This window comes from Pocillopora damicornis, chromosome 12 (genome assembly GCF_964200805.1).
Source record: "Pocillopora damicornis chromosome 12, jaPocDami1.2, whole genome shotgun sequence".
In the NCBI taxonomy this organism is placed as follows: Eukaryota; Metazoa; Cnidaria; class Anthozoa; order Scleractinia; family Pocilloporidae; genus Pocillopora; species Pocillopora damicornis.
Genome location: NC_142681.1, coordinates 2,484,988 through 2,503,056, shown reverse-complemented (window position 1 = coordinate 2,503,056; position 18,069 = coordinate 2,484,988). Strand labels below are relative to the sequence as shown.

The window sequence follows — 18,069 nt, the reverse complement described above, 5'->3', positions numbered from 1 at the left end:
TAAGAATGCTAAAATGAAATATTACAATGCCTTCTTCAAAGATAACCGCAGAAACATAAAGGCAACTTGGAAAGGAATTAATAGACTAATTGGAAATGAACCTAAATCTAATAAGATAACTCAGCTGGATACTGGGGATACTGTAAATACCGACCCCATCGAAATCAGTAATATACTCAACACACATTTCTCCAAAATAGGACCTTCCTTAGCCTCTGAAATTAAAGACACATCTAGCAATTTTACTGATTATATTACCCCTGTAGGACACATTTTTAACTTGGCAAAAGTATCATGCCAGGAGGTCTTCAATTTAATTCGGAAAATACCCAGTAATAAAGCTAGTGGTCTTGATAACATCTCAGCGCGTCTGCTGAAAGAAGCATCTCCCATAGTTACTCGTAGTCTAACTTTTATAATAAATCAGTCAATTGCCACCGGAATATTTCCCAAAACTTGGATGCGAGCTAGAGTTTCGCCAATATTTAAAGAAGACCTCAGGACTGATCCTAACAACTACAGACCTATCTCACTTCTGCCTGTAGTGAGTAAATTAATTGAAAGAGTTGTTTTTGATCAATTGTACGAATATTTAAATAATAATAACTTGTTAACTGAATCACAATCTGGCTTCAGACCTATGTTTTCTACTGAAACAGCTTTACTTGAGGCTACGAATGAATGGCCATGGAATATCGACAACAGTCTCTTAAATGGGGTGATATTCCTAGACTTGAAAAAAGCTTTTGATACCATGGATCATGCTATCCTTCTGGGAAAGCTTAAACTCTATGGGGTCAGTTCTCAATCTCTAAACTGGTTCCAGTCCTATCTATCTGATCGAAAGCAACAAACGTTCATTGATGGAGCTCAATCTGATTTCTGTAATATAACATGTGGCATTCCACAGGGGTCTATTTCAAGCCCTCTCTTATTCACTATTTACATTAATGATCTCCCTTCATGTGATTTGTTTTCAAAACCCAGATTGTATGCAGATGATACTACCCTTACCACATCTGCAGAAGACTCATGGGTCCTTGAATATAAAATGAATTATGATATGAATTTAATCCAGTCATGGCTGTCTGCAAACAAATTAACTTTAAATGTGAAGAAGACTAAATACATGCTCATAGGGAGCCAATTTAAGTTATCCCAAATAAATAGTGACTTCACAGTCAAAGTCAATAACACTCCCTTAGAAAGAGTAATTGAACATAAAACCCTTGGGAGTTCAAATTAATGAATCTTTAAGCTGGCGCCCACACATTCATACCATTTCAAAGAAAATATCCGCTGATATTGCTATCTTGAGGCGTGTAAGTAATTTTATACCACTTGATACTAGAGTGAATACGTGTAATGCACTGGTGATGCCATATTTTAATTACTGTAGTGCCGTATGGGGTAATATCAATAAGGGACTAGCAGACAATCTTCAAAAGCTGCAGAATAGGGCTGCTAGAATTCTCACCTTCTTTGACTATGACGTTCGCTCAAGAGCTTGGCTTGGAAAGGTTAGAACATGTAAGACTTAAACAGTTGGCTGTGACAATGTATAAAATACATAATAATCTTTCCCCATCGTATCTGAGGCGGATCTTTACCAACACCTCAAATGTACACTCACACAATCTTAGAAATTCTGAGCTAAATAAATAAATTTATTGTCTTTTGCCTTCAAGTTAATTTGTCAATAATTGTACTCTGTTGAAGTAAAGCGTTCTGTTTTTGGTCACAAACAGAAAAAGAAAGGCATTACCTGCGCGAACTGGTAAGCAGACATGAAAATCTTTGTAAGCTTTCTTTTGTGGTCTAAGTGTTTCCTCCCTCTACTGTTTTAAATTTCTTTTCTTAATTTTAAGTTAGCTTGAAAATGAAGAAATGTAAAATGGTTTCCGTGTTTACATAGCCTGATGTAAACACTTGGGAGGTTGGGAGAAAACTCGTTAAGCTGAAAACCACTCCGCTTCGCGTCGTGGCTATGTAAACACGGAAACCATTTTACATTTCTTTGATAAAATAACTAATGAAAGAGGAACGAAAACCGTGTTTACATACGCTCATGTAAAATGGTTTTATGGCCAATCAGAGCGCGCGTTCTATTTGAATTATTTTATAAAGTTTTTTCGATACCAACATATGCCTAGAAATTAACCCACTTTACCAGTCAACTTTAACTTTAACAGTCAACGATACATTGACATCCCGGTACTTCCTGGCATAGAAGCCTGAAAATGAAGCTTTCCTAAATGCCTAATGAAAAAAGAGGACCATTTCCCTTACTACTTTGCTTGTGGTTTCACTTTTTTATTTGAGGACCTGTTGCTCATGACTCGCACAAGACTACCGCGCCGATTGGCTTCAAGGATTCTTATCTTATCTCACATATTCTCCACTTACCGGTAGTTTAAGACAAGTAGAGTTTTACTGTAGACTTTTGCCTATAGTTATTGAAGGATTCACACAGAACTTAAGGTCAAAAATATGCCTTTGCTTATTTACTACTCACAAATTTTAAAAGAAGAGTAGGTGAGTGATAATTCATTTGTTTAATAAATTAATTACTTGAAATGTTCATTTGGTTTTGAACAACACAGCCCTTACATAGAATTAGGAGTAGCAAAACAACAAAACCTTTTTTTTTTTTTTTTTTTTTTTTTCATTTATTAAACCATTGAAACCAAAAACAAAAAAAATCTGAAGCAACCACACATTTCCTATTCATCTGATAATCAAGAACCATGAATACTGGTTAGCCATGTCCTAACCCTTAACTCCCAAGATCTCATTAGTAATTCTCCTTCCTGTCTGCCATACAGTTCTTGTGATGTTTGTTTGGAGAAATTGGTATTGGATCAACTTAAAATCCCCTAATTGATACTTTTCTTTATTCTCATCTTTTGTCTATTTGATGTTATATTGATATTGTAAGGAGAAAATTAATTCTGTCTTGGTCACTTGTGGGAGTTTAAGGGTTAATTATAGAACTGTACTGATTTTCAAACAAATAATTTTCAAAAGAATTAAATATAGTTTTTTTGCCTACTTCACAAATACTCATTACAGTTATATCTGTTTATCATTCTATTCTATCTGTGCACACATATAACCTTAAAAAATAACTTTCTATAGCTTACAGCTCAATTCAATCATTAAAACTAATTTAAGTCTGTGCTTCACTATTTCCCCATTTCACTATCCATGATTATTTCTCTTCTAGCTGCCTATTAAACTCTCTGATAGCATATGAGCATCAAAATAAGAAATCAGTGACCCTAACCAGAATGGGGGATTGGAATTCTTAGAGTCCATCTGCCTTTTAAACCCTCTGATTAAAAATACAAAAAATCTTGCTATGGCTTACTAACTGATTGTTCTCTCCAACAGAGTTTTGGTAGTAAAAAAATCTTAAGGATATAACTGAGTAAATACAGAACACATACAAGAACATGTGGATTACTAACCTTCAAGCTGAAATTTTACAAATAGAGAAAATAATTACAAAAATATGAACCAGATCAGCCTACCAAAATTAGAACGGCTCTTGTATGAAAAAAATATGAACATCAAAATAAGAAACCAGTGGCCCCAATCAGAAGAAGAGATTGGGATTTTAAGAGTAAATCTGTTATTCTATTGGTAATCACTCTGAGCTGAAACATTCATAAATACACTAATTTTAAATATATTAATTTTATAACAGTAGTTGTATCTGTTTATAAAACAGATAAGATATTATGTGCACTCTAATTGCTCAAATATCAATTCATCAGTTCATTGTATCACTTACAATGGCTACATGGCTGTATTTATAAGAAGCAGAAGACTGTACTTTCTATCAATTCACCCATGTACAATAACCCTCTTGGGTTATTGGGAAAACACTTATAAAGCTTGTAACTAAATCATTTCTCTCATCTGATCACCTTAACATTAATTAACATTAGTTTACAGATTGATTTGAAAATGTCATTTTGGGTATGTTAAGTCATCAGACTTTGGAGAAAAGCACCACAGTAAAATAACAGAAAGTGCAATCTATTGCTTAAAGAAATTACTGCCAGTATCTATCTGTAGAGTCACTTTTCTCATTATGATGAGAGGCATCAGACCACATGCCTTTTTTGGTGTGGAAATAATGAAATAAATGAACCATCTTCAGCCTCTCTATCTCCATACCATCCATCAAAATGCGATCACAGATCTCCCAATCTTCTCCACCCCATTTGTTCTTGAATTCTTTTACATTCATTCCTCCAATTCTGTCCCAGTCACTTTTGTACATGCCCATCAAACCATAACCATAGAACTCCCAAAAGCCTACAGGACGATGAGCTGTGGCCCCACATGATAGGCGGATAAGCAAAGGGCTGTAAGCAATCTTACCCTGAACACAGTGCTGTATTAAAAGAAGAGGGCAGATTTACATGAGTAGAGAAGGTAAATGTTTGGCTTAATCTTGAAAAAAATGAAGATGCTTTTGCTTCCTAGCGTTGTTGTAAATAAGCAACTCTTAAAGAAAGATGTTATTCATAATGCCCCAAGTGAGAGACAAAGAAAAAGTCTGAGTCCCCTAAAATGATTCAAACCTTTTGAGGTCCCATACTTGTGACAAAATAAATAACACCTCATTTAAGATACTCATAGAAAATCAAGATAGATGATGATGACAACAGTGAAAGGTGATAAAAGTCAAAAGTAAGGTTTCTAACAATTTTAACTCCTTGCATGTCAAAAACAGATCAATATATGGCAATTAATTCTACCAAAAAGTAAATACACAATTAGAAAAACTGTTGTTAGGAATACAAGTTTTAAGGAGTGGGTTTGAGAAGGGGAAGAGTGACAGAAAGGAACAGTCTTGTTCTTCAATTCTTCCCATTTGTATCCCTCAAAAATTTGTACTCTGTTTTCTTTCCAACACAAGCTAACCAGGTTATAGTAATTTTACCTGTGCCACTCACCTCAAATGTGATCTAATCACATGTATAGCATCAAGTAACTAAATATCAAACATTGTGCAATCAAGCACATGTCAGTTTCCCTGAACCTTTTGTCTTCATCTTTGATTAAACTAACCATGATCTACTGAAGGTCTTGGTTTATTATAGAGACTATTTATGACACTCTTGACTCACCTTTCTGACATCATCCAGAAAATGGTTGGGAATATCCAAATGAAGATCCATAACAAACAGTATTGAGTTTGGATTTGTAACCATATTAGCAGCCAGTTGTAGTCCCCAGGCTTTTTTAAATCCCTCTCGAAGTCTAAGATGCTGATAATGTGGAATTCCACTCTTCTTCAGAGCTTCTTTCATGTCAATATCAACACCATCAAATTCAGTAACTACTATATTGAAATTGGAATCATTGGTTTTCTTGAATATTTTTGACATGTGATTCAAAAAATGAAGGATCCAACTTCCTTGTTTATTCCCAATGGTGAGAAGGATATTGATGACAGCACTCTTGTTCCATGTCACACCTTCAGGGGTGCATAGCACATGTGTATCCCAGGGTCTGTACACATATTCAGAGAATCTCACATGTTTCCCACTTGAAATTTCTCTAAGTTCCAATTCCACCAAATACCTGTCTCCTGTACCTTTATCATGATTTTGTTCCACATTCAAGATTTTCTTAAAAGAATATTTCCTACAGAAATCAAGAATGAATACCCAAAATTTTCAATCACAATAAGACAGGTTGAATGCTGACACACATTTCAATATAAGCTAATGGTGAATATCATTTTAAGTAACCCACTTGACTCCTTCCCAAAGGTCACAAGTGTTAAGTTGTATTCATGAGCCAGACACTCTCACAGCCCCTCTCTCCATTGATTTAGTCCAACTAACTATAAGATCACAAGAGAAACATCTCTAGACACCTCCTGAAATAGGGAGTCTCTCCAGACAGATACTATTTTTTTTCAGTTTATGGTGGATTGACCCCATTCCAAGTGTGTCCTCAATCACCTTCATCAGTTTGCCAGTGTATAATCAATAGAAACTACAACTGACACTTTCTACAATCTTCTGAATACTGTCAAAGTAAGAATGAACTTTAGGGGTGAGCTTGCAAAGGTGACTGGAGGCAACTTGGTACCAATTTTTCATATAACTGGTCTGGGGTGATCAATAGTAACCCTAAAACTGGTAAAAATTAAAGTAAATTTGACCATTCTCAGAGGAATTTTAGAACCTTCATTACTCTCCTCACTGACTGCAATAAAATTCTTAGGATGTTTGTTCAAAGAATTTGGCATTGGTTGAACTAATAATCTAGTTGAAATTTTTTTTTCATTCTCATCACTTGTCTGCTATATATTGTATTGATATCGTAATGAGAAATTTGGTCTTGGTCATCAGTGGGAGTTAAATAGTTGAAAGGAATTACAACTACCCCAAGTATTTTTAGCTCTTACTTGGTGTAGAAGACATAGTATATGTCACACTATTGTTTTCATTGTTTTCTTATTCCCAGTTGTGATGAAATTCTATTGTGGCATATACTGTGTCTTCTACACCAAGTAAGAGCCGCATTTTTATACCACATCTCCTTCAGGAATTTTGTATTAAGAATACTCAGGAAAGAAAAAAACTCAAGACAATTACCCGGGATGTTTGCTCTCCATCTGCCTCCAAACTTGAGACACAACATGCTTTGCTTCATCTTCATTCATCTTATCATTTCCAAAGCTTATAAAACCTTTTTCTTTATCCATCATACCTGCTGCAATGTCTGAAAAGTCATATGGGTAGACTGAGGTGTAATGGGTCTCCCACATTGCCTGGTATCTGTATAAAGGTTCCTTCACGATGTAGGATGGATTGTACTGACAAGGAGGGAATAAATATTTACTGTCTTCTTCTTTGATGAAGGGAAGATGATAAATTTCTGTACGATGTCTTACTTCTTCATTTATGAATGATGGATCCCGATGTCTAATGTGCATTGGGAGGATGTTAACCTCAGATGGCATAGGCTGAATCATAGCGGAGTATGACTTGACTCCATCAAACGGCTTTGAAGTCATATCATATTCAAATGCAGAGAGTAGATTTGACGGTATATCTCTTAGTTCGTCTTTCCATTTGGACGATCGCCATTTAAGGTGTAGAAAATTATCATTCCACCAGTGATGGTGGCCATGTTTTAGTAAAATTTCTGTATAGTAACGCTTTCCAGCTAATAATGAAATCGAATCTCGCTCGCGTGCACGGTTTAAACTTGTATCTGATGTTATATTTGCAATTAATTTGCTGTTTTCGGGATTTGAATCCAGACTCAACCATAGTTCTGACGATCCACTTGACTCTAAATGAAAATTGTAACTGCTAGATTCATCAGGAGTAAGAAATCCATACATTCGTAATCCAAAATTCTCGAATTCCCTCGTGAAGTGCATTTGAAATCTTTTTGCTTTTAAACGAAGCACCGGGGCGTGAGGAAACAGAGGAAATTCTTTCAGCGACCGCATGTCCGAGCCACAGAGATCTTTCCAAACCGCGACGTTTAAACCTTTAGCATTAGCAGCCACTTGGTACTCATTCCTATTATTATTATTGTTATGAAACCTTACCAAAATAATGACTATCGCTCCAATTACGAGAAGCATCAAAAGAAGTTTCCTTCTTTCTCTTCTCAACATTACTGTCAAAACGTCGCCTTGAATATTCACAATCTTAAAATATTGTCCTTGAAGATACCAAAAATCACAGATTACTCTCACTTCAGAGCTGACCGTGCTTAATACACGCGTAATACACGTGCGCAACGAAGGCACACGAATGGTAGAGATTTTAACATCGTAGCCTTCGAATATTGTAACATTGCCTTAACAGGTCAAATTCTCAAGTAGTACTTTGTGTAAGATGAGGTACGGTGTCCCCAGCAACAGTTAAGAGCAGCATCCCCAACCTGCAGCCAAGTGCAAAAAAAATTTTTGCAAGTGCCAGACCTTTTCTTCTGAGCCATCCACTCTCGAAAGTTAACTCTTTTCCTTAAAACTCGTCCAAACTAAATTACAAAGCAAGCATTTTTCACTGGAAATATTTCGACCTTTCCGGTTTAAATTTCCCATCCCACCCAGGTAAAAGGTTCAAATTCCCCACCCCCCGGTCACGGACGACAGTCAACTGCCTGTGTGTCACCCATGGGCTGGGGGGATGGAATGGAAGCTTCAAATCGATTTAATTTGCGCATTATCTCCAGCATCTGCTTTATTTGCGATGAAAATATGTAGTTACTTAACTGATTTAATCAGCCAAGCATTGTAGGTGCTAAACCGGCAAAAATCAAACAATGCACTCTCTTTATCAATAATTTTAAGGACTTTTCTCAGACTCAATACTCCAGACAGACAGCTACAAATCTTACACTTGATCTGGTTAACAGCCTCGCCACATCAGCGAGCAAGGTTCCTTCCAACCAGAGTTCCTGTTTGTAATTAACTGAACACAGCTTTGCAAGCACGCCCCACCGATAGATATCAGGGCCTACTCGGATGTCTCTCCAATCCTAAATAATTAATTCCGTCTACGACAACAAAAACCTAAGAGGTATCATCGGCATCAAAACCTTCCTTCTATGACCTAAGACGTTGGGAAACTGGCCCCAGAAGTTGACGAACTCGCTTACGGCGAGAATGTTGGCACATTCGCGTTAGGCCTTGATAAACTCGCTTGTGGCGAAAAGACCTGGCTACAAATGTTTTCTTCAGATATCGAGTAACACCATAACCAAGATTTACGAAATCTTTTCGAAAAAATGATATTTCTTGGAGCATAAACTCGAAGTTGAATGTAACTGCATTAAAGTGATCACCGAGACATGAGGCGTTTAACAGTTTCTCGATGGGATACAACATGTACAAACCCACGCTCTCCCCGTCCAGGACGAAGATCCGCCATAATCTCCCTAAAATTTAACCAGCCGGCTGTCAAAGATCTATTGTTAGGGATATGAACACCTCACATTTTGTACCGTCACTAGATTTGTTAAATGTTTTTGGCCAAGCGCCCAAGATGGTCAAAATTCAAGCATTCTTTGATGAGCAAAAATCCGACGGCTCGGAGACTTGATTAGCAGTGAAGCAGGGTTAGTATGACTCTGGTAACAGTGATTAAAATATTGTGCGTGAAGTCAGATTCCACATGTAACATCAACATTAGAGGGTCCATCAAATATATTGTATGATAGCTTACGTGGCCAGTGCACAAAGGAGGAGTAAGGAAGGGTGACTTTATTTGAGCGCAAACGTTGATAGATAGGAGCCCGATCCTCTCATATGCCAAGAAACAAGCAACCCCCCTCCCCCCCCCCCCCCACCTTCTCCTTGTGCTCCGGCGACGAAAGCTGTCTTATAGTATTTAGAACACGCGACCCTAAAGGCCCATAAATATTGAGGACAAGGCCACGCCCAGTCGCACTATTCGTGGCTGAGACTGTATTGCAATTGTTGTTGTGTACCGTCTATCACCACTAGCGAAAGACGGGCCACCGCTGACCTCTTTACTGGAAGCAGGCGTAATATGGGCTGCATACTTCTGATAAGCAAAATATCTCGGCGGCTTACAAACCAATTCCATCTCTCACCAAAGGTTCAACCAGAGGCGACCGTGTGCGTTTCCTCCCTTTGCGAAACTAGTTTGCTGAATCGTAAGATGTTAGGGCGGGGGCGGGGAAGGGGAGAAGCGAGAAGTTTGTCATTTTTAGGGACTTGTCAGAAATTAGCAGGGGGGGAGGGGGGGTGGAAACAGAGGGGGGGTCACAACTTTTTGAGCCTCAGAAAAGGGAGGGGTCATGAAAAATGGGCAGTTAAAAGGGGGAGGCTCATGCAAATATATGCCCGTGATCATGTAGAGGTTCACCCACAGAAGAAAAAGGAAGTTCTTTATTTGGAAGAGGTGGATGATCATGATGAATGTGAGGTAGATGAAGGGGATGAGGCATTACCCACTTGTTCTAGTGATGAAGACTTTGTATTGGGAGAAATAGGAGAGTCGAGTGATCAGTCGGACTCTTAATATAATGCTGTCATCGAAAATGTATGTATGTAGCATGACAAAGAACAGATTAGAAATATATTTTGAGTTTTCATAATACTGACGCACCCTACGGTATCGCAAGAACTAGATTTTATCATTTGTACAAGAGGGGGAGGGTCATGATATTTTAGGCCAAGCTCAAGGGGAGGGTTAGCAAATTTCACTCCCATTGCAGGGATGGGTCACCTAATTTCCGAACCCAAATTTAAAATTCCCATCCCCCTCCCCCCCTGCTAATTTCTGACAAGTCCCTTACCGCGGAATTTTCACGCGCAAGACACAAAGCGAGAAAGACGTAGACAAAGCAGTCGAACATTTCATAATGTCCTCAAGGAGAACTAGTCAGGACTTCTTAATGGATTATTATTCATTGATGTTGTTTCTCCGTGATGTGCTATGGTTTCGCTCATAGCTACAGCTGAATCAGTTAATGTCATGTACTTCCAATGTATTTGTTCCAAGCTAATTTCGAAAAACTTTTGTCAAAACTTTTGCTGGCTTTCTGTTCTTTTACCATCTTTCCCTTTAACCCTTTACGCTCCAACATCAGTATCCACATTCTCCTTACTCTTCTCAATACTTTCCCTTTGGTACTGTAAGGAGAGTTCGTGTAACAATCAAAACTACATAGATTGTCAATAATTTCCTTTATTCCCATGATCTTAATAAATGATCCAGCAGTATTATTGTAAGGAGAAATTAGAAGCCGGTCACTCTTTATATATCAAAGGGTTAACAACATTGTAACACCCCATATTACCATGGTGTAAAAAATAATATGTCTTAATATGTCGTATGAAAACATAACTGAACTAACAAAAACAAGGGTAAACGAACCGCAAATTGAAACACAAGAGAAGACTGATTGCATACTTTCTTTTTCGTAGTATTTTTGTCTTGATGTATTAGCATCAAAAATTAATTAAAGTAAAGCATATCATCTTTAAGGTCGGCACACACGCGGCTAGTCCCTGCGACTAGTCTCTGCGACTAGTCCCTGCAACAAGTCCAGGGAACAATTCCCATCGTTTGAAATAGCCATTTTTGCCACAAAATCTAGTCGCAGGGACTAAAATTTGGTCCCTGGACTTGTTCCTCAAAACGCTTCGTGTGAACTGTTCGTGGGACTAGTTCCTGCGACCAAATTTAAATAAAACAATCACAGATCGGTATCACAATCATATTTGCCATATTTTCCCGCCTGAAAACACAATGTACAGAGGCGATTGCGTGACTTCCGAGATAATTTCTTTGATGTTTCCTTCCCGGGATTAAACCAGTTCTGAAATAATTTACACGAGTACTGGAAATCTTGATCGAATTTCCGCCCCTTTTGTTTCTGTATTGGCCACATCTGATCGGTAACAAAGCGTTATTTCTGCTTATATCCTAACTGAATCAGAAACAATTCAAGCACTGCATAATTTTGCTGAACAATCTGCGGTTTGTACTGAGCTGATTTATTGCAATGCTACATTGCTATTTTAAGAATTTTGGTTTCTTAAGAAAGCTGTAGAGTGAAAGAATGACACCATTTGCCCCCAGTTTTTGCTACTTTCCTGTGCAATTGGTCCCTTCGTGTAAACACTACTAGGGACTAGTCCTTGCGACCAGTCCCTTCGTGTAAACTCTTCAGGGGAATAGTTGCAGGGACTAGTCGCAGGGACTAGTCCCCCCGTGTGTGTGGCGACCTTTATAATTGGCGTAAGCCCCTCGAGGATTTTCGAAACTATTCGAACCTGTGAGAAAATTCTCGATTCTGATTGGTTATCAGCAGATCGATGTCAAGAGGTTATCCAGTGGCGGCTGTCCAATCACAAGATAACATGCAGTTTGATCGTTTTCACACTCAAAATTTGTTGTATATAGTGAAAAAAAAAAAAAAGAATTCGTTTTGTATAATCGATAAAGGTGAACTTGTCCATAAATTCATGAATTGCATACCTTTTTATTTCTTTTTCGCATATAAATTCGATGAAAGTCAACGAGAAAATAATACTATTCTTCAGTTAAAATATATGAATATCTTATCTACACTAAAGTGCTAATTTCAAAAGTTTCCTATTTGTCTGTCAAATCTCATTTATTGCCTTCCGGCTGCAAATCACACTCATTTATTATGTCAGGAGAGGTCTGTGTACTCGACAATATCTGTGTCATTTCTAACATCAGACCACATGCCTTTTTTGGTGTGGAAATAATGAAATAAATGAACCATTTTTAGCCTCTCTATCTCCATACCATTCATCAAAATGCGATCACAGATCTCCCAATCTTCTCCACCCCATTTGTTCTTGAACTCTTTTACATTCATTCCTCCAATTCTGTCCCAGTCACTTTTGTACATGCCCATCAAACCGTAACCAAAGTGTTCCCAAAAGCCTCTGCGATGCCGTGCTGTCGCCCCACAAGATAGTCGAACGAGTATGGGACTGTAGGCGATCTTGCCTTGAACACAATGCTGCAGAAAAACACCGAAACATGTTTCCAAAAATCAGACTACAATTGCAAATCTTCTATCTGCTTTACGCTGGCGAGGAAATTCAACCCCTCCAAATTTAGATCTACTGAAAACGGAACACTCAGAAATCGTCCGTGATATGGGCGCAGCATTTCATGAAACAATCCTGAAACAAAGGCCATAGCTTATTCACAGACCTCTCTATTCTTCCTTAGATCACTGTGTAAGCAAGGTAAGAACCACGGGGAATCTAACGAACGTAAATGCTTGAGGAGAGGGAAAGAGAAAATAGACGCACTTGATTTGCTAAAGTTTGACCGATGGTGACACTCAAGGGAGAAATTAGAAGCAGGTCACGCTTAGGGTCAGAGGAACTGAGGTTAAGTATCAGTAAGAAAAAAACGGCTCTATGTCCGACTACTAACTAAATGAAGAGATTTCTCTTTTCTTTTGGGCTATTGCTCAGTGAAAACTGTTATACTCTAGTTACCAGGTTTCTGGCTCTTCGATGATCCATATCCGCTCCAAAGGTTGTTTTTCTTAGTTGATGGACAAGATATTAAAAGAGAAAAAACAATGTGCGCAAAACTCTCACAAACCTTTCTGACATCATCTAGAAAATGATAGGGAATATCTAAATGAAGATCCATGACAAACACTATTGAGTTCGGATTTTTAACCGTACTGGCAGCCAGTTGTAGCCCCTTTGCCTTTTCAAATCTTCCTCGAAGTCTAATATGCCGATACTGTGGGATTCCACTCTTCCTCAGAGCTTCCTTTAAGTCAACATCGATGCCATCGAATTCAGCGATAATTACATTAAAATTGAAATCCATGGTCTTATTGTATATTCTTGACATGTGATCAAGAAAATGGAGAGTCCATCGCCCCTGATTATTCCCGGTTGCAAGAAGGATGTTGACGACAGCCCTCTTGTTCCATGCCACGCCCACAGGGATGCAAAAAGCACCCGATTCCTTAAGCCGGTACACATATTCAGAGAACCTCAGAGATCTCCTACTTGAAATTTCTTTCAGTTCTAGTTCTACTAAATATCTGTCACCCTTTTCAGGATCATGATTTTCTTCCACATTCAAGATGTGTTCAAGGATATACTTCCTGTAATGCAAAGGAGAAAAAGGAAAACAAGTGAATGGTAATGTTATTCAATGAATGACACTGGCATATTCGGAAAAAAGAACTCCGAGTGCTCCGAGCACTTTAAATGCTTCACCACTGAGCTTTTAGGAAACTTTTGGCAGGCTGGTCCGTTTGACTAGGTCCATGGTGAAAAATGCATACTGCTAGGATAGGAATGCCGAATGTAATACTTTTGCGCATCGATGATGTACATGAAGATAGCAATTTTTAAGACTGGTGATTTAAAAATGAAAGATGAAGTTACTCAGCGAATGACACTGGCATGCATGTTTCAAATGTTCGAAATAATTTTGATTACGTCCTTTCCTGCGTCACGCAATCATACCAAACGATGTGACAAGCCAGATTCTACAAAGCAGCAGAAAGGAAACTGAGAAATTTTTCTTGTTACCTCTACATTCCAAACCCATGAGGTCAAAATGGAAACGTTTGGTTCTTCGTCTGTATTGTTGCTTAAGTCGCCTAAACGGAAGTCTTAACAGCCCCGCCTGTTTTAAGAACGGAACCTAAACGTCACAAGTTTTACTTCCGGTCTACACTCCTGCGACATCGTGTAACAAAATGGATTTGTGATCTCCTAAAGCGATTCCAACTAAAGCAAAATTTATGTTTTCACTTCTTCAAGCAAGAGTGGAATGAATTCTGGTTAACCTTTCACTAAAATTATCTTTCAGGTTGGGACTACAGCTATATGCGACTTCTTTCACCAGGTGAGGTTTGGGTTATTGACGATGCTGACGAGAATTAATTTTTTATCAAACAGCTGTTGGGCATTTTTTTTTTGGTTGCCTCTGGTGGTTTTTTTTAATGACATAAACGAAGTTGAAAACATTATAATAAAGGCCTTTCGGTTTTGCTTGATTTGTTTGTTCAATATTTTCCGCAATCCATTGAGTTTCCACTGAAAGTTAATTAGTTAAAGTCAAAGGACTGAAACGCCATTTTTACGAATGATGTGAGAACAGGTCGAGTGGGGCAAAATGAGACATTTTTTAATGCAACTGGTATACCAGTAGGACACCTGCGCGTCTCGTTTTGGCTTCGGCTAAGGCTTTAAATGTAGATTTTCTGGTTAATTCTTACCCCTCAACATTTAACTTATAAATTTGCTTTATTTCATTATAATCTAGAAACCGCTAGACCTTGTCACTATTCCATTCATGAAGGTGCACAAAAACCTTTTGTTTGTAATCGGTTTGCGGTCGCTTCGATAACTCATTAAAACGTATTTTGTCTATGCTGTAAACTAGTGCGAAAAGATAAGGAATAATTCTGCAGATTGACCCCAAAGATTCCATCTACGATCCCGACATCATATAAAATTTCGACAAGGCATCGTTAATGATTACCATACCAACGAAAAAGGCAAGATTTTCTAAGAGCTCACAAATTCATTGTGCATACAATTTTCGGACAAATAAAACAATGTCGAAAAAAATAGATTGCCTTTGAGCCTGCAGTTTTATCTTAGAGAAGGACAAGGTCCTAAGGAATTAAATTCAGTCAAAAACACAAAATTAGATGTTTTGTTTACTTACTTATTGCTCGAGGTGTCGGAGACTTTGTGTCTTTCACAATCACTGAGCAAACAAGCTTCACACCGTGAAAGATGATTGCAATCGAATCAGTGAGCCAGCTTCAAAAAGTTGAAGCAATCAAAATTTTCAAGTAAACATTATTAGCCGATAAGGCAGCCGAACAGGTATCTAATCAAATATATATCTTCGCCACGTGCTCATCTGTTTCACAATTTCATTGACAAAATATTGTAGTTTTCCGATGCCATAATCACAACTGGTTCCACTTGGACGATTTACCTTTGAACTTTTTAAGTATTCGGCATTTTTTTTATTGCTGTTCAAGAAGGGAACCAAATTTTCTCAAGTTGCCTGTACTTTCACCAAACTACAGGAAAACTGAGTGCTGCTTTTAAATTTTTTTTAAAATTTTTTTTAAAATTAACCGCGCAGGAAGGAAATAAAAATTCTATAATTCTCAAACGTGTTCGCGTGTATGTCGCAAGGAGCATAAATAGACGAGGCGATTGAACAATTTACGCGATAGCCATATTGTCAGAGCATGACAAAATTTTAATTCTCTAACACGTTAGTTGTTGAATCGAGTCGATCGATAGTTCGCTAGTTCGTTTCAAATGAAACTGAAATGCGCATGAATGAACCGTGTCAATAGCATGCAATCGCAGTTCCCATTCTTTCGACGTGAATCACATTAGCAAAGAGCGAAAGTTTTTAAATTAATCAGATACGGTGAATCCCATGATAATAGTCCTGTTAAACTTTGAATAACCTAATCGAGGACGAATACAATCTGCTAGTAAAAAGGTGCAGTCAAAAGAAAACATTAAAAATTGAGACTTCTATACCTTGGGGACTTGACTTGAATTTGCGTCCAGACTTGAGCAACAATCTTCCTTGCTGCATTTTCGTCCAACTGATCGTTACCAAAAGTCACAAAATCGTCCGTTTCCCACCTCTTTCTCATAATATCTGCATGGTCGTGAGGATAAATCGAGGTGTAATGGGTTTCCCACATGGACTGGTATCTATCTAAAGGATTTTTCACTATGTAGGATGGATTATACTGACACGGCGGGAATAAATCTTTAGTGTCTTCTTCGGTGATGAAAGGAAGGAAATACATTTCTGAACGACGTTTTACTTCTTCATTTACAAAGGATGGTTCACTTTGTTGAACGTGCATTGGAAGGATGGTATCCCGTTGAACAACTCGCTGATTCAGTAACGATTGCAGTTTGATTTTACCAAATACATTTGAATGTTGATCGTCCTCGGATGGCATAAGTAAATCTGAAGGAATATCTCTATAACCTTGCTCTTTCCAAGTCGAAGATCGCCATTTAACGTACATGAAATTATGTTGGCTGTGAAGGCCATGTTTATGTAAAATTTCTAAATAGTAAAGCCTTCGCGCTGATAAAGAAATAATATTTCCATCATGTGTCCGAGTTGTCCCCGATGTTACGTTTCCCACAAGCTTGCTATTTTCGGGGTTCGTATCCGAACTAATCCACAATTCCGTCGATCCACTCGAAGCTAAATGAAAGTTGTAATTCCCAGATTCTACCGGCGAAATAAATCCGAAAATTCGTAATCCAACATTTACTAAGTTTTGCTTGAAGCGTAATCGCAAGGTCGACGTGCTTCGGCGTGATGTCGGCGAGTGTGGGAAAAGCGGGAACTCCTTCAGTGACATTAGTTCATAACCGCAGATTTCTTTCCAAACTGATACATTTAAGCGTCCTTCCCCAAGCTTTTCGTCGACATTACTCTCAGTCGTGGAAAGTTTAGAACTTTTTCGGAACGAAAGAACGTCCTCTCCATCAGCCATTCTCTCGCCTCGGCGTTTTCTGTTTTTGATGAGAAATAAAACAACGAAAAAAAGAAGCGCCCAAGAGAGCAGTAATCTCAGTCTTCGCGCACGGTACATTACAGTAAGAAGAATCAATCTACAAATAATTTAGAACCCATTTTGAGGCACGCTCGTAGACGCTTGAATTCAGTTGAGCATATTGCGTGATTGGAAAAACTAAAGCCTAGGCCCCAGGGTTAACTTTTCAATCATTTATTGCGTGACTGAACGCAATTCAGGATTGGAATCGTAGAGAAGGACTAGGGTTGAACGGAACAATGTTCTAAAAACATGTTCGCATCGGAGAAAAGTGTGCTTAACTTAGAACTCGGTAGACATAGACGTAAACCAGAAACAGTGCTTTCGTGGGCGGATGATTATCTCTTGCTAAAATATAGGTATGTTAAGCCCCTGGAGCGAACTTTGAGTTGCTATCGTTACGAACATTAACCCTTCATCAGAGCACGAAAGCAAACTTTCGAAACGCCAGCATATTGAAAGTTTGTTATAAAAGTAAGAATATTCTTTGCTCACTGGATTGTACATGAGAAATTTGAAAATTAAAAACTGTGTAAAAGTTTTGTTCCACCCACGCAAAGTAATGCTTTGAGAATTATTAATCCATAAAAAGAGCCTCCATTTCGCGCACGAGTAGTTGTCCTCGAACATCGTTTGTTCGAGAGGTGAAGGATCTCTCGAGAGCGAAGAGGAAAACTTTATTCCAGTGGAAACTATAGCGCATGATTTGTTTTGTATTTCCAAGTTCAACATGGCATACCTGATTACTTGACTCGTTGAAACCGACCGCGCGTGGGCAAAAATAATTGATGGATACAAGGGTGCGCTTATTGGAACGAGGGCATGCTTATTGGAACGAGGGCGCGCTTATTGAAACAAAGGCGCGCTTATTAGAACGAGGGCGCGCTTATTGGAACGAGGGCGCGCTTATTGGAACGAAGGCGCCCTTACTGGAACAAGGGAGGTAAATCGAATCAT

The 18,069-nt window shown here is 38.3% G+C and overlaps 2 protein-coding genes across 2 annotated transcripts; both read right to left on the bottom strand.

Annotated features, from left to right (window-relative positions):
* Positions 1-2,880: 2,880 nt before the first annotated feature.
* LOC113685011 (uncharacterized) lies at positions 2,881-7,865 on the bottom strand. Its single transcript, XM_027202451.2, has 3 exons — positions 6,627-7,865; positions 5,145-5,664; positions 2,881-4,405 (listed from the first exon to the last, which is right to left on the bottom strand). Exons 1-3 carry the CDS (start codon positions 7,661-7,663, stop codon positions 4,061-4,063), a joined length of 1,902 nt encoding a protein of 633 aa, XP_027058252.2. The 5' UTR covers positions 7,664-7,865; the 3' UTR covers positions 2,881-4,060.
* Positions 7,866-10,693: 2,828 nt separating this feature from the next.
* LOC113685002 (uncharacterized) lies at positions 10,694-17,243 on the bottom strand. The gene is made up of 3 exons (XM_027202442.2): positions 16,067-17,243; positions 13,122-13,641; positions 10,694-12,522 (listed from the first exon to the last, which is right to left on the bottom strand). The coding sequence occupies exons 1-3, from the start codon at positions 17,149-17,151 to the stop codon at positions 12,184-12,186; spliced, it is 1,944 nt and encodes a 647-aa protein (XP_027058243.2). The 5' UTR covers positions 17,152-17,243; the 3' UTR covers positions 10,694-12,183.
* Positions 17,244-18,069: the final 826 nt, after the last annotated feature.

Coding starts and splice junctions, on each gene's coding strand:
- LOC113685011 (XM_027202451.2), bottom strand. CDS start 7,663: ATGTTGAGAAGAGAAAGAAGGAAACTTCTTTTGATGCTTCTCGTAATT. Junction 5,665..6,626: donor ATGGAGAGCAAACATCCCGG/GTAATTGTCTTG, acceptor TGATTTCTGTAG/GAAATATTCTTTTAAGAAAA. Junction 4,406..5,144: donor TTCTGGATGATGTCAGAAAG/GTGAGTCAAGAG, acceptor CTTTTAATACAG/CACTGTGTTCAGGGTAAGAT.
- LOC113685002 (XM_027202442.2), bottom strand. CDS start 17,151: ATGTACCGTGCGCGAAGACTGAGATTACTGCTCTCTTGGGCGCTTCTT. Junction 13,642..16,066: donor ATTCAAGTCAAGTCCCCAAG/GTATAGAAGTCT, acceptor TTTGCATTACAG/GAAGTATATCCTTGAACACA. Junction 12,523..13,121: donor TTCTAGATGATGTCAGAAAG/GTTTGTGAGAGT, acceptor GTTTTTCTGCAG/CATTGTGTTCAAGGCAAGAT.